At 48.4% G+C, this 21111-nt stretch overlaps 2 protein-coding genes across 2 annotated transcripts in view; both read right to left on the bottom strand.

The window, feature by feature from the left end:
- Positions 1-2733: 2733 nt before the first annotated feature.
- Positions 2734-5263, bottom strand: LOC122387305. The gene is made up of 2 exons (XM_043377405.1): positions 4144-5263; positions 2734-3282 (listed from the first exon to the last, which is right to left on the bottom strand). Exons 1-2 carry the CDS (start codon positions 4722-4724, stop codon positions 2922-2924), a joined length of 942 nt encoding a protein of 313 aa, XP_043233340.1. The 5' UTR covers positions 4725-5263; the 3' UTR covers positions 2734-2921.
- A 5709-nt stretch (positions 5264-10972) lies between these two features.
- LOC122387301 (adenylate cyclase type 3-like) overlaps positions 10973-21111 on the bottom strand; it is a 53158-nt gene continuing 43019 nt past the window's right edge. The window contains exons 10-12 of the mRNA XM_043377397.1: positions 20128-20248; positions 17715-17839; positions 10973-12217 (exon numbers count right to left, since the gene is read on the bottom strand). Coding sequence (XP_043233332.1) covers positions 12020-12217; positions 17715-17839; positions 20128-20248 — 444 coding nt within the window. The 3' untranslated portion in view covers positions 10973-12019. The remainder of the gene's footprint in view (positions 12218-17714; positions 17840-20127; positions 20249-21111) is intronic.

Below are 21111 nucleotides of genomic sequence, written 5' to 3' on the forward strand. Positions count from 1 at the left end.
ATATCTGTTGAATAATTTTTGAAATGATTTGTACGCCGTACGTTCAACCGATAACATTAAAAGACCCGTTCTTTTTCAGGTGCTTGGAGAAAACCGTGGTACAATCATGCAGCACCCACTTCCAAAATTATTCATTGTACTTCAGTATATCTCGTTCTCTTTAGGCCTATACCATATATGTTACTATCATCGTACCACCGATTGGTGCGCAATCGGAGATTTCGACCCTCCCGTGCTGGAACTGCCCGACAACATTTGTGCCGTGGAACAATGCCCAGAACACCAAACTTGTTTAATGTGCTCCGACTGCCCCGTCGTTAATTGGGTAACTTTCGCTCAACATAAAGGCACGCTGTATGCCCCGACACATTTTCTTTCTCAACCGCATTTCGAAACCAATGGGACCCATGCTGCCTATGATTGTACCAGACGGTTAGACGACGACCGCCGACGCCAGGCAGAGGTCTGCAATTGTCCTGAGACGCAGCCCTGCCACGGCGACGAAGCATTTTGTAATAAGCTTCCCTGTGATAATCAGTCTTCATGCTCTTGTGTTACCCGCTTTGCTAGTTTCCATTCTTATCTGCAAATTTCCCATGATTTTGGATTCGAAGACCCTCTTCTAGTGTCATTCAAAGCCCAATCAACTTGGCACCCGCTAGAAAACTTCTCAGCGTAGACACTGCCAACTTTCAAAACGATTTCGCCGAAATTATTTTTCATGATCCTGTTTTTACTTTCAATACTTCAGGAACTTTCATCGCCAGGAAAGATGGCCTCGAAATTATCCATACTGTTTCAGATACCGATCGCCAATTTGTTCTTCCAACTGAACTACGTTACACAGAAGGCACGTTATCGTTTACGTTTGTTTCCCCCGATGGTAACGTTTTGTCTGGCTCAGTTTTGATCCCCAGTTCTACTCGATGCTCTAGAATCTCCTGTACTTTTTGCAAAGAAATGTTGTTGAATCTTTCATGCCTACCCCACACCATTCAGTACTTAGTTTATGGATTTATCATCATTGTTTCTGGTCTAGTTATTATCTACGTTCGATCTGCCTGTAACGCTATTTTCAGTATACTTCGTACTATTTGCTACATTATCTTTGGCATTTACCGTCTTGTCCGTTCTTGCTTCCGCCTTTCTCTACGAACGGGCGCTGTAGCTGGCCATACATCCCGCCGCCAGATTTCTACAGCCTTCTCTAAAATCTCCCAATTTGCCGATTCACCCAATCAGGTACAGACACCACCCGCTCCTAAATCTATGCAGCTTAAGTATAGTGTGGTTATTCTTATTTGTTTTTTACCGCTCATTCTGGCTTCTTCTATTCACGATGACTGCAATGAACTCAAAATAATATCTTCTCGTATATCGCAGTGTCAAACACTGCCCACAGGTAAGCAATCCTGTGTTATCTCAGGACAGGCACAGCTTAGTCTGAGTAACATAGGTTCTACGACTTGCATGTTCTTTTCGGACGACAGTGGCGCCAATGTTTATTACATTCGGATTAAATTTGAAGACGTCTATTGCCAATGGACCACAATTCACCAATATTATACTTTTCCGGTTTCCGTTGAAATTTCTTCCAAGTTGATATGCCCTAACTTTGAGTATTGCAGCTGGGGAGCCAAATGTGTTCCTCGGCGAGAATACTTTCCGGAAATCACCAAAGAATCACTTTCATGGCCCGGCATCACGTCATGCATTTCTATTCCAGCAAAAACTAGATTTTGTGGCGTCATTCATTATGATCCCTGCCTTCATTTCCGCTGGTACCTACTCCCACAGTACAATGCCACCTATCGTGTTGATAAGATTACAGGGCATACTTGTCAACCGATCATTACAATTTCGGAAGCTATCGACAATCGTTTAGTCAATACCACGACATCCGATCAAGTTATTACAAATTCCGGCATTGAACTGAATGTCTTAGGTACCTATGACCAGCCCCTATCCCTGCCATCCCCATACCTCGTCCAAAACGTCCATGACTTTTCTGACTCACATCTGGAATCCGCTTCTTCTCCATCTCAGCCTACCCCAGGTCAATTGGGTGACATTCAGGCCCCCAAACCGCTGTCTACCGATTTTATTTTTAGCCCCCTCATGGTTGACTGCACTAACTACGAAACAACCCTTCGATGCCATATCCCTCAAAGTTACATTTCGGTTATCCAAAATCAGCGTCCTAATATCCTTCCTCGCGCCGTTCATAACCACCACCTTTACATTAATTCGGACGGTGTTTTGCAAGGTCCCACATGGATCTGTGGTACTCGCTCACCTAATTACCGTAGCGAATGTTTAATGACGTGACCGGCCCATGGGGTGGTCACGTGACATTCACTGATTGGAGCGACTCGGTCACGTACGTATCACGTGGGAAGGGTCTATATATAGTGCATTTCGTTCCGTGATCAGTTACCCTAGGTACGGCCCTCCAGCAAAAGAGTGGTTGGTTAGCCTATGTGCTTTTGGTGTAATAAATTCAAATGACAGAGACACTCCTGTAAAATGTCTCAATAGAAATGAGAAGAGGGTTCGTGCACACACTTCGGCAATGGTTTTCAACAGCCATTAGACGTATTCATCAATGCAGATCGCTTATTGTTATGTTGGCATTGGCAACCAACCACTAAATACCTGGAGGGCCGTACCTGAGGACTATCCTGTACGTATTATAATGCAGAACGCGGACCGCTGTTCATGAAAACATTATTCATCAATAAAAATAGCGTTTATTGTTTTGTGCGTGCTTAGCATTTCGAATGTAGGTTCAATGGCATGCATCACTACGTGGGCTGACATATAACACTTCTAAGCGCGACAAGGCTCAGAACTCTATTGAGAGACCAGTCGGCTGGCTGGTCAGCGGCGAGCGTTTAGATCAACATAACTTCACTGCTACTCTAGGCCACCCTGTAGAGCCTGCACTGCTTGAATCCGGTATAGATATACCCAGTCCTCCACAGACCAACCACGCCGTACACTAGATCCTGTGGCGTGCCGGTGTTCCAGCTGCCGCCCCATGCCGTGGTGCTTCCGCCGATCGTGCTCGGGTCCGTGAACATGCAGTCGTCGTAGTTGACCCTCCAGTTGGCCAGCAGAAGGGCGCACTTCATCCAGTCGACGTTGCCGAAGTAGGAGTTGTCGTCTGAGAGGGCGGTGACGACGTGGTTCGGTGGACACTCCTGTGCCGGCTGGTCGGGCGTGATTTCCACGGGGAGCTTTGTGGCGAGCTGTTCCGAGACGCGGAGTTCAGTTCCGTACCTGCGGGGGAGGGAAAGTCAGCTCCTGCTCTTTTCTGTCAGTAACAGTGGCGCTGGAAGCGGCCAGCTTTTCGAGACGTTCGCAGGTCTGTGCAGTCGAGACTGTATATACCAATAAGCAGGGCTGCGGAGTCGGAGTCGGAGTCGGAGTCGGAGTCGGTCGGAGTCGACAGTTGTGACCGGAGTCGGAGTCGGAGTCGGAGTCGATTTTAGAAACCCGAGCCGGAGTCGGAGTCGGAGTTACCGAAAATCTGTCGACTCCGCAGCCCATACTAGGTCTGCGGAGTCGGAGTCGGGAGTTGGAGTCGGTCGGAGTCGACAATTCTGCCCGGAGTCGGAGTCGGAGTCGGAGCTGGTTTTTGAAAGCCGGAGTCGGAGTCGGAGTCGGAGTCGCCGAAAATCCATCGACTCCGCAGCCCTGCCAATAAGAATATTCGTGGCCTATCCATCACACAAGATAGGTGCTCGGAATCTTTACTTTACCCCGTCCCTGTGGCCCAGCCGCCTGCCTGTCTGGTTAGACTGTACCGCAGTACCACTGTGTCCTGCGGCACAGCATCACAGACTGAGACGGCCGTCGTTCAGTTTCACGGAACTGTTCGCCCGCTGCGGTTTAGTAAGTTTTTTTTTTGGGGGGGGGGGCGGGGGGCACACCGTGATCGAGAAAGCAAGTGTGCTGCTACAGCGACAGTGACTAGCAGGCTGACGGCCGCTTCAAACGTCTGCTTCAGCCTTCAAAATTAAAACTTTTTTAGTAAACTGTGCCACAGCGTTCCTCACAATCCGGCCAAACTAAAAACCTTCCCTTAGTTAAAGCCCTCTTTCAAACAGATCCGGAGCTGCGGTACGTCGGCATACTCACGTGAAGCAGCGCGCATAGTCGAGGTCGTCGAAGCGGTAATCGCCGTCATCGATGCCGGTCAGGATGTATCTGCTGCACTCTCTATCAGGACTTTGCGTGGCCGGCCGGTTACAGTCAACCCCCCAGCGCCGGTGGGGGTCGTCCGTGGCCAGCAGAGCCGGGTAGCTGGACCAATCGGAGACGTAGGTATTGATAGTGTAGCCGTCTGTACGGGCTGTGACCGCCTCGTTTTGACCTGACCTCCCGGTTAGGTAGTAGTCCCAGCCGGTTCGTTGCTCCAGGTTAACACTATGACAGCCTGGGACGGTGTTGGTGGGTTGGCAGGAACGCTGGCCGCTGGCATCTGCCGTCCGCTGGAGGTTAAACCCGAGGCTGTTGTAGAGGAGCGCACGAGAGGCGCATTCACCCGACGATCTGACCAGGACGGTCTCCAGAACCGGCCCTGAAGCTACAGAGTCCGGTACGCCGAATGGCTGGTAGCCTCGGGCGATGACCATCTGGGCCAGGCAGTTTGTTTGGAGAAGCAACATCGCCAGCAGTGTGCGGAAAACAAGCGAGACGGATGGGAGGGTTGAACTCATGACGGGCACTGGTGAACGGACGGATAAGTCTCAGGAGCTGTATAAGAAGTGACGGGGTACTCACAGAAGCTCACGGAAGTCAAAACAACCTCAGTTGCTCGGAAAGGATCGAACAAGTTTGTGAGATCGCACAGGAAGTGATGCGTAGTCCGGCGCACTGCGCAGAATAGCTTGGAGATAGCTCAGCTGATGTTGACTGAACGCGACCGGAGCCCCGAATGTGGCCGTCGCTTCGTCACAGTCTGTGACCAGTGTGACCTTGGGGACGCAGTGGGGACCCCTCCCTGGCGACAACGCAGTACCCGACGGATTTAGGCACAACTACACGCATTAATTCTGCATCGCAGACGGGGAGGGGACGCATCACGTGCCGATCACGACGCTGCCAGGCGTCGATCACGACGTCATTAAACGCCGATCACGCCGAAAACAAACGTTGGTCACGACAATCACAAAAAATGACACCGTGTTTACCTTTACAAATGATCAGCGATTAATCATGAGTGGCACAGATGGTAGTTTCTCTTGAGAAATGAATGCTATTTGTAGTAGATATTCATCAGTCATATTCACATAAATCACAGTAAATCAGTTGGTGGAACTATGGTCATGAGTACCCAAATATAGGAACGTTCCCATTTTTGGGAACGGAGTTCCCAAATATGGGAACGGGCGTTCCCATTTATGGGAACGGAAGGTAATTTTTCGGCCGTTCGCCCACTAAAACTCATTAGTGCATCACGTTTCAAAAAAGTGCACGCTAATTTAAGTATCTACCAAGTCTCTATAAAATTATCTTTAATCTGACCGTTGCACAAGGAAATTGACCGTCGAATGATATCTTTAATGATTTTTTGAAGTGACGGAATGGTGAAAACATGGGTTGTAGGGGAGAGCGGGGCCAGTTGAACCACTTTTTATAGATTGACATGCACAGCGAGATCTAGTTGTCATATCGAAAAATGCACAATGCCATGAAAAAATATGCTCTTTTGGCTTTATTTTAAGATATGTAAAATTATGTTTCAAACATATTTTGCTGCCAAACGCATGCTTATAAAACAGCTCTACGCCCGTTTCAAATGACCCCGATGCGAGGGTCAATTGAACCAGCCCATGGGGTCAATGGCACCTATCCTTAACAATGGGATGTTTTCCTCTTTAAGGCCACTTTCTTAAGGAGATATTTTGTCCGGTTTACTTTTCCCAATGCTACATTCAATAGGTCGTTGGAAAGCTAAAAGTGCAAAGTTCCTCATAATAGGTGACATAATGTACATAGACTATGGTAAAATGGGCGGATGAGAAAAATGAGAAATATATCAGGCTATAGTGTGCTTTCAAGCAAAAGGCTGGAGAAAAAGGGGTCAAAAATTGAGCTCTATTAATTTATTAAACTACTATTTCAGTTTAAAAGCTCATTTCAAAGGTGGACTATTTCCTTTCATGTTTACAGCCCCTGAACGATAACCATTGCAAAGGTCACCGGGGTCCATTGAAACGGCCTGTGGCCCTGTTTCAACTGACCCTCAGAGAAGCGTTTCAATTGACCCCATCCGCTCCCGCCATCTCGCACGCGCTGTAAAGCACATGTCAAACGAGCTGGAGGGACGGTATCATGCTGAATGAAGGGCCAAATAAGGTGTTATTCCGGAGCCAGGAGTTCTTCTTTCAGCAAACAAAGGTATGTGAGATATCACAAAATATTCATAAAAACGATTTCTCCCAAACGCCCCTCAAAAACACAAAAACAAGTTTCAAATCAAAATTACCGTCCGTTTGCCGCCCAAACGCCGTTGACAAAGGAAGTGGTCGAGCGCGGATGCGCAGTGGTGTCGGCAACGCCATATGTTGCTACCGTTGAAAATAAAGCCATGTTTCATCTGACCCCGTGTTTCAACTGGCCCCGCTCTCCCCTACTACATTTAACTTGCAACTTTAAGGAAAATGAAGCGTCTTTTACATTTTGAGGTCAAGTATAATAATTTTCGCCTGGTTATGAAGTTTCATACAAGCGACACCAGATGCTGACATATGCAAGCGAACACGCGGACAGTCCGGGGGTAATATTGGTGACATTTGGTGTCGGGGCGCACGACCGCATGGAACGTCAGTGATTTTACCGAACTACTGTTGTAAACTCAGTTTCAGTGGTTTAAAGGGAGATAATGAGCTTTCTTTTTTCTTTAATAAAAATTACTCGACATCTATACTATTTCTACTGTAGTTTCTATAAAATATGAAAATTTCCTAGCACATTTTCGTATGTGAAAAAGGTTTTTATTTTTGCAAAAAAGAAGCAGTACTTGTAGTACTTGTAACACCCACCGAAATGCGTTGTCCTTCTTGTCCTTCTCTATAAAAAAGTCGCAGTATATGGCGCTTTTGTTTCAAACAGCGACGCTTGGGTTTTTGTTTATGTTATCGCCTTGTCGTTGCTTGGTTGTAAGGATTCTAATTTGAATTAGAGTTAATTCGGTTTAGAATTAATTAGATTCGTACATAGTGCCTACTCTTCTTTGTTTCCAAGTATTATTTTGCGCCACAAATGAACGGCATGCGCCAGAAACGCAGCCAAATCTTGCGATTGCGACTACGAAATTCATTATTTTGGCCTCAGAGCCTGAAGCGAAAAATACAAGCATATTTATTTAAAAAAGACTTCAGGTTTGTCGAACGGTGTTATGAGAATTTTGATAACAGTACTGCATAAGTTTTTCAGTGATGCCGCAAAAGTGTTGTATCTATCTTCTTTTATTGTGCAGTCGGCGGGACCGATTCAAAATTGAGTCGTTGCTACTAAAATAGCAGCATATGGCCTCAGATGATGAACAGGAAAAATAGTTGCGTAAATTTAGACATAAACCACCCCCAAACCATGAATATCTTTTGAAGGCACTATAGACGACCATTAACTAACTAGATGTGATGAAGATCAAATGTAAGGAATACGCTCATTTTACAAAATTACATGCAAGTACCAAAAAGTGATGTAAGTACTTATTCAACGGTCATTTTCAGCGCTCCCCGCTAACGTGACTTCAAGTTGAGATATTTGCGGCAAGGTACCGCATTGAGCAAAATGGTTTTAATTTACATTATAACTTGTTGTGTTTTGTCAGAAAATGATCCTAACTCAGATTTTGTGGAAAAAGGTCATTATCTCCCTTTAAAATTATTCAGCTGTATTTTATCATCCCAGAAAGACATATTTTATTTGGATGCTAGCTGTTTAGAGTTGTTTTATAAGGAGCGTCATGAGCGTGGTTTTTGTCTTCCGTGTTTCTAAGCGTGATCGTTTTGGGGGAATTTCTCTTATATAGGTCGCTCTGTGTGGCTTATTTATAATTTTTATGCTGATTTCGATCATTCCTCGTGCCCATCCTACCAGGCCTTTTGCCACTTACACTCATCAAGAAAGGAAAAAACTAGATTTTCATTGGGACTAGGTGTTTTGAGGGTGGAACATATTCAGCGTTCCCATTTTTGGATACTTCCTTGTGCTCGTCAACTATCGGTGATAAACAGACAGGTGCTTGACATGTCTCCACCCTCGGCGCGGACGGTGGATATAGGTATGGAAGACCTTGTTGAACATCGCTGAGCGTTGTGAATTACGTAATCCTGCAGAGGGGGGCGTGCCCGCTGCGAGATCGACGGGAATAAAAGCGCAGAAGACCGGGCGAAACATGCGGCGGTCTTGCCGGAAAGGTCATCTGATGATTGTTGCGTTAACAATAATTTGCGGCGTTGGACGTGATGCTTGTTAATGAAAAGAGCCCCTGAAAGGCGTCGGTGAAATCGTTCCCAATTTTGGGTACGCCGTTCCCATAATAAGGAACGCTTGCAGCGCCAGTGTACGAGAGCGTTCCCAAATTTGGGCTCGCGGCCCGGATGATGGACTGCTTTAGAAATAGGGGAACGATTTGAAACTACGATGGGCCTTACAATATCAAACTCTTTCCCAACAATATTGAGACAAATATCAGGCGGTTCACGATCGTTTTATATTTTTTGGACGTCATTTAACGGTTCTTTTTCTTGTTTTAAATAATGCCTACATGGCGTTCCCATATTTGGGTTTATCGTTCCCAAACATGGGAACGAAAATGCGTTCCCGAAAATGGGTACGCTTGACCATAGTTCCGCCTACTGAAATACTAATAGAGGATAAGTATAGCACGATGTGTAGGTAAATAACCTATGACTGCTAGCTCGCGTTCATCGAAGCAATTACCCCGGAAACGTTACCATAGTAAATCCAAACACGAAAAATCAAAGCCTTGCAATCCTCGGCCAAGGGGCTAGGTAGCCACATCCGCTGATCTCGTACACTTATAAAAACGTGAAAGAATAGGTAATAAATAGCAAGCTATGAGATCTGTCAAATTTATTGATGTCAGTTTTCGATCAGGTCCTCAACGAGGTCACTGGATGTCACCAGAGTTAATATAATCACGAACAATTTTCCCATTTTGACATCTTTTCACAACTTGGCTCGTAGCTCAGTAGGTCGTCTACAGCGCTGCAGAAAAAGCTGAATAGCTCTTTCAAAGCCTCAAAGGTCTTTCTGCATAATGTCCGCAGATTTAACCCAGGGTCAACGATTTAGCATGCAGAGGAGAAAATTGATACATTTTTTAATGCAATTACTTTTGACTACACGCTTATGTTCATTCAAACAGCATGACGTTTCATTCGTTGAGACACGTCGAATTAACTGTATGTAATTTGACCTGAAAAGGTCAACTTAACCCTCGCCCGTATTGGTGTTTTTTCCAGCCGTTAACGTATAGGGGGGGGGGTCCGTTGGACCCCCTTGCCGTTTCGCCCCTGATCGAGCTAAAACGAGCTAAAACGAGCGGAAAAACGAGCCTGCTGCCCGTGACGAGAGGAAGCCGATGATACCCAATTTTAAGGTCCTAGGTCATCGGTTGACCTTCCAGGTCAGGTCAATGACCCAAAAGTCGGGAAAATAGGGACTTGTTAGAAAGTCGTAAAGCGTGGCTGCTTAGGGTTTTTTCGGGGTGCTGATCACGAATATCATGTTAGTTTTGATCACATATGATGTCTTCATGCATTTTGGCCAGGTCGGGTCAGGTCAGGTCAGGCCAACTAGTACCTAAGGGTATTCGTAGTAGGTGGCAACCGCCTCTGACAGCTTCGTAACATGTTACGAAGGTACCAAAACAGCTTCGTAAATGTTCATATGGTTGCTAAATTCGACTTCAGCTCCAAAAACTGGCCTAGAAACATGTAAAACTCGAAAAAGTGAACCGAGGTCATCAAAGGTCAATGACCTGACCTGACCTGGTGACCTTGACACCCACTCTAATGCATGGGAGCAGCATCATATCCCATGTTTGAACGCTTAAAACCACGAAAAGACTGCAAACGCGCGGCTAATACGAGCCGACATACGCCGAATCGCGATTCCGGCCAGACATGGTCTCGTAAAGTAGGTCACAGGTCAAACGTCATTAGGGTCAGGGTCATGAAATTTTCAGGGTAGGTGTAAAATTGATTAACGCGAGGGTACTGAAAGTTTCGTCGCGATCGGCCGCTTTTTACGCGAGCTATTCGCGAAAAACCGAGGGAGGTCCGTTCGACTCTCCCCCCCCCTTTACGGGCGAGGTTTAATACTTTGACCTCAGGTCAATGTCCAGTACCGTTGAGCTGAACACATTCAAGGTGTTTTCATCGCGCTAACGTATCTCTATCTAGTCATTGCCAAAAACTGCTGGAGAAGTTGATGACCTGAGATGACCTCAGAAGTCAGAGCCAAAAAGAAGGGTCATGGCTAGGTAGCTTAGGTAATACGCGGAGTTATTGAACATTTTCACATAATTGAAGTAACGTGTCTAGGACAATCCAGCCCTGTCCTTTCTAGGTACTCCAAGTCACCCTTCTGGCTGACTGCGTCCTGACCTTCGGCGCCTTCCCGATCACTGGAGAGCCCAGAGCCCTTCAAGCTACTTACGAGTGCGGGATCTCATGCCCCTTGTGTCAATCTGTGGATTGCCCAGCCTATGTTAGGGAGCAAGTGGGTACCTAAATTTGCATGGGTGTCGTTTTGTATAGGCTTGGTAAGGCCCGAGCCCTACCAATAATTTCATAATTTTAACATTAACTCTATGGCGGCGGCGGTGCATGGTTAGAATGGCTTTGGTATACCGAAATTAACCGTTAGAGCCCTACCCATAAATTTCAAAGAGTGACGCCGGTGTAAAATTGTCAACACGACGCTCAACAGAAACACATTCAGTGTATTGTCGCGACAAGCAGCCCAAAGGGACGCTACGTCTGGTGTAGGTGTGTACAATGTACATGCATACCTACACAAACATACACAAACATTACGGTAACTTTTCATGGGACCGACTCCATGATTAACGAACAATTCATATGTGGACAGACAATGGCGTCTGGAATGGAAACGCCGTCCTGACGTCAGTTGACGTCACACAAACTGGTGACGTCACAAAATCACCATGACTGTAACGTTTTGATATCACGCGGAAAACGTAACCAATCTCATGACGCAGACGCATTAACCAACATTTCCAATAAACACCTTGTATTGGAAGTCAGCACAAATTTAGCAAAGGTTCAACACGCCACAGATTCACGCTACACCTATATGGAAATCAAGACTTAAAATGCCCTTTCCTACATAAAAACAAAAGAGAGGCAAAATTGATTGTAAATGAAGGCTCTCGCTAAACCACACACAGCCGTCTCTATGTTTCTTTTCACGTTTTTATGGACAACAGGTTGAGATTTTCCTTACATATGGTCTCGCGAAGCTGTGCTGTGCTGAGCTTGTGCTGAATCTGTGCCAACTTCCGCTATAGATAAGCACCGTCGTTGTTGTTATGCCACCATAACTTGCCAGCAGTTGCAACGCCATCCGGACATCATTGTCGGATTTTGAATGAGGACCGTTCCGAATCACCAGTAGCGCCACCTATAACGATCAGCGCGACACCTATCGACAACGGAGTGCAACACAGGACGCACGCGCCCCTGCGCCAGCACATGGACGTGATAAGAGCCGCCGCTGGCCGCGGCACCGGGCCTGGACTTTGCGCTACGAGGTACTCACCAGATAGGCGAACAACATTTTCCTCGACCAGCCATCGAGGTTAGTCGGCACCTCACGATCTAACAATTCACACATTAACACACAGAGAGATCACATGGAGGATGGGTTCACGGCCCGTCCTTTCTCCCCTTCCCACACAGAGAATGTCGGAAAGATATGGGGAGAGCACCAACTGCACTCAGTCAGTTCACTAGTCCACGGCCGCTGACGCATCAGCTTCTGATTGGTTGCTGCCGTCTGCCGCTTTGTCCGCGCCGGCTCCTGATTGGCTGCTGCAGCCGGTCAGGAAGTAGGTCAGCAGCTGACCTTTACCCTTGATCAGGATGATCCCCCGCTGCTCGAATGTGTAGCCGAACAGTTCAAGGATGGCCTTGGTCTCCCCAGTCACCTGAGGATAATACGCAAAAAGTGCAATTCGTTATCGACCATCAGCTCAAGCGAGCACGTAACTAAACTCGTCGAGTAGACCGTCATCGGACTCGTGCAAAGAAAGCCGACCTGCCACTTGCCAAAGAGCACTGACAGATATCCTGTTACATGCAAGAGCTCTTCAATCAACCTACAACCTCACGACTTTCTTCCTCTGTCTCACAGAGAGGCTTCGCTTCTGTCTCCTGCCAAAGCTGCCTAAAAACGTAACAATTGTCATTTACTTCCAATATTTCCAACTGCCTCACTCAGAAAACACTTTGAGAACATTTTTGAATAAGGGCTCATATGAGTGCCAAAACAGGGCTCAAATCTGTATGATTTTAAAATCGGGATCAGTTAGGCGCCCTTTTCGGGCTCAAAGTACATTAGCCCCGAAAGCGGCATCAGTTCGTCTTCCTTTTCGGGCTCAATTCGAGCTGCGTTTTAGGGCTCCATACGACATTCCGCCATTCCGTCTTTTGCTGTTTTCAGTGCCATGTGTTGGTGTACCTACCGCCGTGATTTCAAAATGAATGGTAAGTTATTAGTTATCAGTTATCGCTATCTTTTAGAAAAAATCAAAATGTTGATGCTCATGCCATTTTAATCCCTTATCAATTAAAATTGTGGTGGCATTTGTTCAGAAAAGGTCTGATCTACAATTGTGGCGCCATTGATACGAATACGCACGGGTTTGATTATTCGTTTTTCTTGTATTTGCGCCACATGAAAGCATCATATCTGGATTCAGGATGTCAAATAGTGTAAGAATGTGCAAAAATTTTGTCTGGTTCTTCGTGATGATGTGATTGAAGCAATGCTTTCAAGGGTAGGTAAGGATTTTGTTACTTGTTCGTAATGGTTATCTTGATGCTCAACTAAAATTAATCCTAACCTTGCCTACTAACCTATTAAGTTAAACTTAGTACCAATACCTACCAACCTACAACCTATTTGGATCTTTCATATACTTATAACATGCTGCTGCTTCTGCTAACATGCTGCGGAATGCTGGTTGACATGATGGAATGCTGGTATGACAGTGTTCCATGTTTCAGAATTTTAGGTGAATAACCACACATGATGGGGAAAATGTTTTCATCCTAAAAATATGACAAGTGGCTTTATTTCATCTTTGCTAAAAAAATATGTCAAAAGTTTGATTCAACAGCCAGCTGCCAGGTTACGCATGACTTGACAGTTGATGCATCTACTCTACATCATTTCATTTCAGATCCTGTGAAGGTTCTGACAAAATCTGAGGTAAAAATGGCATTATGCAGTTTTGCGGAAAGACTAAATCTATCTCATTTTGTCTTCAGATTTTTTTTTTTATTGGGACACCCAATTGAAATCCAATTTTAGAACACTGTGACACCATGCCTGTGTGCCAAGTAAGAGGAAGGGTCTACAAGTATACATCAAGATAACCAATTATGGACAAGTTGAGACTTGAGTCATGAGCTCTTATTTGTGGTTACAATACCTTCAACTGCATGATTTTGCACAACTTCCATACAGGCATCCAGACTGGAAAAGGTTCAAGTCCATACTTATTCTGGTGCTTGAATATGGCAGTTCAAAGATGGAAGGCATATGATGCTACAAAATGAAAAAATAATTCAACTTACAAAAAATAGGTATTCATATCTATCCTAAACTAAACTAACCTAAACTTACCTAACCTAATCCAACCCAACCCAACCACCCCAACCAGCCCAGCCCAGCCCAACCCAGCCCAGCCCAGCCCAGCCCAGCCCAGCCCAGCCCAGCCCAACCCAACCCAAAACCTACAGTCTAAAACCTAGAGCTAAAACCTGCAGCCCAAACTGGAAAACATCCATATGGTACGCCGGACGCCCGTGAAGCCGTCATGCGCCGAAGTTCGGCGCAAGCTACTTTGCAATTTGCGCTGAAATTTCTGCATTATTTGCGCCGAAGGTTAGTGCCCTTTTGCGTCAAAATTAAGCCACTTATACAAAAAGCACGTTTACATCTGCTGGCCAAGGTTTTATAAACCAGACAGAACGCTCTGGGCCTTAACCACTCCTGACTCCCATGTTTGAGCGTCCAAATTAGTTGATGTTTCCATGGAAGCTGAATACCACAATACGTGTAGCGCACTGTAGCATCGTGCCGTGAAATAAGGCTCGGGACGGAAGTTCCGGGGTCACAAAAATTGGTGTGGCGGTGTTGTCGCGGCTGGCGGGCTCCAGCAAGGGGTTTAAGTTTACGACACCACTCTTGTTTCAGGAGAGGTGTCAGCGATTCGAGACTACTTGGGCATGCGGGCAGCGGGGTCGGCGTGGCTGCCTGCGGCTGCGGCCACACATCTTGGCGTCCTGGAGGCGGAGATGCTGATGGTGGCATGAGTCATCACTGGCTGCCCGATTTCCATGCTCCAAGACTCGCCGTGAGGGCCGAGGCGGGCGTCGTGCCGATGGAGAGATGAGGAGGGATGCGCTGGCATCGCGCCTACTGGCGAAGGCGCTCTCCCTCCCGTCGGAGGACCCGCCGCGTCGTGGCGGAAGCCCCCCCCCAACCGTGACTGAAGTCAGTGACCGGCTGGAGAGAGCGCGGGGGAGCGGTGTGGGACCACTGGAGTGGCGCTGCCCGCCGAGGCGCGCTTATCCACGAGACTGCCCCCGTAGACGCCAACAGACGGCGTCACGGTCCACCTGGACCTGCTGCCGATCGGGGCGTCCGCGACAGCGAGGAGGAGTGCTGCGGAGGCGTGACTGGGAGCGCTCCCCCAGCGTGCGACGTGGGCCTGGGTCGACGGGTCTGCGACCGGGGGAGTAATAGGAAGGCGGCGCTGGGGTCCTCACCGAGCACCCAGACAGTACAACATTGGTACTGCGGGAGGCGGCGGGGAGGATTTGCTCCATTTACCGATCTGAGATGGTGGCGCCCAAAACGGCAAAGCAACATCTCCTGAAGCACCCGTCCTTCGAGGAAGACCCCATAATCATTTGCTCCGACTCGCAGGCGTCGCTGGCGACGCCACGAGGTGGACAAGTGGCCCACACCCCCCCCCCTCATCCCCTAGGTGCCGCCATCTGGGAGTATATGATGGCCCTAGTGGCTGTAGGGGGCCGAAGAATCCACCATAGAAGGAGGGCGGTGATAGCCCGATTAAGCTGGGCGTCCAGTGGAGCCTCGGCTCTATCATGGGCATTGGGCAAGGACTCTGCGAGCACCCCCGTCTCCTCCATCTTCGACGGCACTCCAGTCAGAAAGCTGTCCCCACCCGAGTTTCCCAGCAGCATGGGCCACATGAAACCGAACAGCGCCGAGCCGCTCGACGCTGAGGACCAGGCGAGAGTAACAGTGAAAAGGTGAAACGCTCGAAACGGCGCGCGCCGCCGGCCGAGGGCGCCGAGCCGGCCCAGGCCGGCTGCGGGTCAAACAGAAGCCGTCTCCGCGGCGGCCGCCCAGTAACAGCGACTCGGACTGACGTCGAGGCACCGCTGCCGCCTCCGCCGACCAACCCGCCGCCCAGCAAGGGCAGTTTGAAGGCGGCTGCGCCGGTGAAGGTGGCGCGGCCTGGCAGGGGCCGCGGCCGGCCCACTCCCAGCTACCCGTCCCGCGAGGTGCTCAGTACCACCGACTCGTCCGATTCTGAGGCAGCGCCGTCGGCGGGCCGCCGCCAGCAGTGACGACGACCGGCTGGCGGCGTTCGCGCGGGACTTGTCCGACTCCTGGTACTCGGACTTGCCGCCCAAACTGGACGCCGGCGGCGTGAGCACCAGCAACGCCAATAAAAAGTCCACCTTCATCCGGCTCTTCTCGCACCGTGTCAAAAGGACTACGCCGCGCGGCCGGCCGGCCAACTCGAATGAGCGCAGCGAAGGGCACACGTCCCCGACGGCGGCACTGGCGCCTCCCGCCGCGCCGCTGCCGGCGTTGCTGGCAACGCCGATCCAGGCCCATCGATTTCTACTGTTTTGTTGCCTACGTGCCGCTGCCGCCGCTCAGCCAGCACAATGGCGTGCCGGTGTTGCGCTGTCGGATCGAAAAGCGGCTCGTGCAGCGGACGGACGGGTGCGGCCCGCGCGATGAGCCGCCGCCGCACACCGAGCTGCGCCGCGCGGACGTGAAGGTGGAGCTGGCAGCGGCCTGCTCAGTCCCCTCAACGGCGTCGACCGGCTCTCCGGCGATTTGCGGTCAGAAACGCCGCCGCTTCTGGGACCAAGGTGTCAGAGCGCGGCGCTGCCCGTGAGACGTTAAGTTAGCACAGGCAATGTCGTCTGCACTCCTTGCAGTTCATGTTGAATACACAACCATGTTGCGAAGTAATAGGCGCCGGGTTTTTCAGTTCATAGAACTTTTTCCCTGGCTATTACACCCCACAACCGAACACTGACACCTTGCACAAGTATGACTGTGTGTATGAATGTTAATAAATACATGAACCAATGTTGTGTTTTCGGTTCCAGTACCTTCTTTGGGCACCTCGGCAACAAGTAAGTAATCCGTTAGCTTTGCCACACCTTAGATAGGCTCCCACGTTGTTATTTGCTCCCGGGTTAACATAAACCGGTTTAACGTAACTTTTGCATCCCGGCCAAAATTGCCGGTTAACTGTCCCACCGCTCGAGACTGGCGCTAGGCTGGCCGAGCAAAAAAAAAAAGTTTGTCCGCGGCTTCGTCTTATTCGCAGCTGCTGGACACGGGGGAAGGGGGAGGAGGGGCTGCATCGGACGAAAAGCGGGCTCTGGTATTAACTGGATTTTTTGCCAGCTGGCGCCGTATGGTGGCGCTAGCAGAGCTTCTTACATATCAATGCTAGATATAAAAGAATGAATATTTACCAATCAATTTTTCATTTAAAGCCATTTGAAATATTTACGTCCATCCTACTACCGCGCTTAGGTATATCTAAAATTAAATACCTTTCGTGCGTCGCCAGCTGGCCAGCCAGCTGACGCAATCCAGCTTTTACCAAAGCCCCGAAAAGCGATGACGTGAGCCCTAATATTGGCTTCACCACACAATTTGAGCCCTCAAACTGGAATCAGGTGAGCTCGAAAATGGGGATCAGGCTGAAAACTGGTATCATAGTGAGACTAGTTTTAGAGCTTGACACCGATAATGGGTACTGACTGAGCTCTGTTTCTGCGATCAATGATACCGATTTAAGGGATCGTATGAGCCCATGTGGCGCTAGCTCAGAAAGTATTCTCCAAATGTGCTGTCTGTTTTGAATATGGTACATTAGCCCGAAAACTGGTCTCTGATCCCGAAAATCGGGACACTGTTTTCTCAGTGCTGACTTGCATTGATATTTCATTTGAACGGCAAATTTGTCAGTGAATTTGACCGCGTTGGCCCACTCAGCATTGCATGTGAGCTTAGTCTATCCTGTTCCCATCTGAACCAAATTAGCCTTACTGGTCTCTCAACCTAGCCCTGACCTAAGCTTACCGTCGTTTTCCCGATTCTCAAACCCGACCTCCCCGCCCGCACCGCACCTGAATCTGGCCGGCCTGTCCGGTGCTCTCCATCCGGCTGGCCACATTGACCGTGTTGCCCCAGATGTCGTAGTGCGGCTTCCTGGCGCCGATCACCCCGGCTGTCACCGGGCCGTGGTTGATGCCTGTCACAGGTGAAACTGTGGTTAGGGAAGTAGGTGGAAAACCGCAGTCAGAGACAGTGGCAATCGGCAGGAATAGACGGTGGAAAAGTTATCAGAAGCGGTCAGCGAGAGTCAGCGAAAGAACAAGGGTTAGAAACGGTCAGCCGGGTGGTCACGGTTAGAAGTCCACTGACTGTCAAAAACAGATACATATGCTTGATCGTCAGCGGCACGAACAGTTGGCAGAAACGTTCAGGAGGTAGTATGGGCGTTCCGGTTCGACAATTGTAGCAGGACATTTTTCATAATCACAACGGACGCTGTCATTTTCAAGCCAATAGCATGGTAACTTATTGAGATTGAACTCTGAGGTACCGCTAACAAATCGCAACGACCGTGATCTTTTTTAAGTAGGGGGTAGAAAACAAGTTTCTCTCCACCGTACACTACAAAATATAAATCCCCGTCTTGTATCCAAGACAAAACAACTGTGGAGCGAGTAGCGACACCCTGGAGAGTGCCGACGGCCCTTTGTAGCGACATACTGCTCCACCCAGCAAACACACTGCTCCACCCAGCAAACATACTGCTTCACCCAGCAAACACACTGTTCCACCCCGCAAACAACTCTCTCAGTGCCGTCTCATTAGTTGCGCTCAGCGTTGTGTGTGGGTCGCCGCCCCGGTCGTTTCTGCCCGGGGGTCCGTCTTTACGGCGCTCCGACTGTTGTCCGGATCTTTATCTGACCCGCGATGGGGTGTTTCCGACGACGGCAGACCCTTCACATGTGACGCCACGAGCTTATATGTAGTGAAGGCGAAGGGTTCGCGGACATCCATTGCGACTAAGTGACTAAGACGGAGTGTGAAAGGAATAACGGATCATCTACGACGGGGCCGGATGAGACCGACGCACAGTCTGCGGTGCTAAAAAATACAAATACTGCTACTATATTGAGTGCTATGTGCATAAATAACATAAAAGAAAGTAAATACGGACAACTATACTCTAAGTGTATTGAACATAGGTAAGCCGAAATATGCAGGCCAGACTACGTTTTTTCCTTTGATGCATTAGCTAATATGATCGTTGGATCAATCATATCGCTTAATAATATGCATAGCCTTCAATGAAGGACGGCGTAAGATGGAACCGAAGGATCGCCGGGGACAGCTTTGGACGGCGGAACCGATGGCATGGGCTGATATAGGTACCGTCCACAGTTACGGTGGTTATTAATTTATCGGTAGGTATTCGACATTAGGGCTGATTAAACGTCTAATGCGATGTAGTTATGAGCCTGATTGACTGCCGGTGTGTGGAGCAGCCAGCCGTCTCAGTGCCAGGGGACCAATAGCCCCCGTCAGTCACGTTTCACTGAAATGACGCCGCCGGCGCCGCGCCCCAGTGCACCGCTCATAGCCAGCCGCCAGTTCCCCGAACGAGCCGCGAGCCTGCCGGGGGGCCCGCCATCAACCATTTCCGGCCAGCCGGCCTCATATTACTGAATGAAGGCGCTCAATAGTCGTTCCCACGATGCTTATGGTTTGGAACCGTTCGGTGGTAGAAGACCGTATAAAAGCGTGAGAAATAAGCCATTTAGCGCGTTGAAATATGCATCCAATTCTCAGAAATGTTGGGTGAAGTGAAATAGGGATAAGGCTTTTTAGCATCTACCAGCTTTGCTGCTGTTTTGAAAGTATATTTACCGGCTACCGCCTTGGTCCCTGCGTTCCTTTTAGCCACAAAAAAGGAATTTCAAACAGCAATGTGCAAAATTTTGTTGCATTTATACAAGATACTCACAGATTCTCATGCGTTTTCTAACTTAATCCAGGGACCTGGCCGGGCGCGGCCTCCTGGCGGGGCGTGCGGGGGCGGTGGCTGCGGGCGGTGGCCGGCGACGGGGCGGCGGTCGGGCGAACTTCTGACTGAGCGTATGTTCGAAGTATGAGAGATGATGAATGTGTTCAGGCGTGTACGTATGTATGTATGTATGTATGAATGTACGTATGTATGTAAGCATGTTTGTATGTATGTGTATGTATGCAAGTATGCATGTATGTGTGTCTGCGCTAGTATTATGCATATTTCCGGTGCACTGCATCACGAGAGTTGGCACCGAGATTAAGCCCTTTGGCTTTTGTGCCTCCTCTTATTTTACTATATATTATGCGTTTAAGTTGTATTACCAATAAACAGTTGGAATGGAATGGAATGGAATGCCATGGAGCTGTTGAAAAATGGACTATATTACATTAAACGCTACACTCTAGATGCTTACACCTAGGCAAAAGAAGTTGCCTTACCCATTTGCAGGATGAAATGATTGAAGCTTTCTGCGTTGATGTTGTTGAGAGTGGCCCGAAGCTGCATAGCGAATTCCACCAGGACAGAGAGATGGCGCCACCGCACCTCGTCTGGTTCCCCCTGAAAACGGACGGGTCATATGGTGTGACTCCAGAAACACAGCTATACAGACGTGACCACAGCGCCGATAATTATCACTACAAAACAGGCCAGTCATTACGCTTCGCCCAGTCTTATCAGTAGTATTTTTTCATAGTCAATCGTACAGATTATAGTGTTTGGCTGGCATTTACCTAGGTATTGATCGCACGTGAACATTCAAAGAAGCGACTTCAATGCCACCTTGTTATTAGAAGCCGGGAATAAATGCTTATCAAGGTAGCATTAGAGTCAGATTATCTTCACATAAAAAGTCGCATCCCATAATTTCCTGGGATAAAACATGGATCTGCGGCATTGACGAGACATATCGGATACCTAATACTTCTTTTGGTATAATATGTGCTACTAAAAACAAGGACCGTTATTACTATATCCAACTCAGCCGATTTTCCAGCGCTTGCACCTGATAACTTTTCTAACCGGTGCTTGTATAACCCTATTCCTGGCGGGGGGGGCCTCAGGAGCCCCCCCCCCCTGAGGTTTTTTGGTTATTTCTCCCAAACGCGTTGAGCTAGGAAGCTCAAATTTTCTGACTTTTCCTAAAAGGCTTCTACGCAACATGTCTGAAAATTTTGAGTTGATCTGACCTCAGGTCAGGTCACCAGAGGCGGTTTGGTGACCCTAACTCAGAAAAGTTTGCAATCACGCCAGAGCTAGAGTTTTTGACCGATCAATTTCTTCTCTTCAGGGTTTAGTTAGGGTACCAGTATGTGCAATTTGTATATCTCGGAATTTTGATATCGGTGACCTAAGGTCAGGTCAATTTCGCGACCTCCCCATTATAAGTCAATGGGGGAAAAATCAACTCCCTGTTTTTACCA

The sequence above is a fragment of the Amphibalanus amphitrite genome, unplaced genomic scaffold (genome assembly GCF_019059575.1).
Source record: "Amphibalanus amphitrite isolate SeventyFive unplaced genomic scaffold, NRLGWU_Aamphi_draft 000281F_arrow, whole genome shotgun sequence".
Classification (NCBI taxonomy): Eukaryota; Metazoa; Arthropoda; class Thecostraca; order Balanomorpha; family Balanidae; genus Amphibalanus; species Amphibalanus amphitrite.

What these genes read in the sequence shown, in the direction of transcription:
- LOC122387305 (XM_043377405.1), bottom strand. Translation starts at nt 4,724, where the DNA reads ATGAGTTCAACCCTCCCATCCGTCTCGCTTGTTTTCCGCACACTGCTG. An exon ending in GACTATGCGCGCTGCTTCAC is followed by an intron (nt 3,283 to 4,143) that starts GTGAGTATGCCG and finishes CCTCCCCCGCAG; the next exon opens with GTACGGAACTGAACTCCGCG.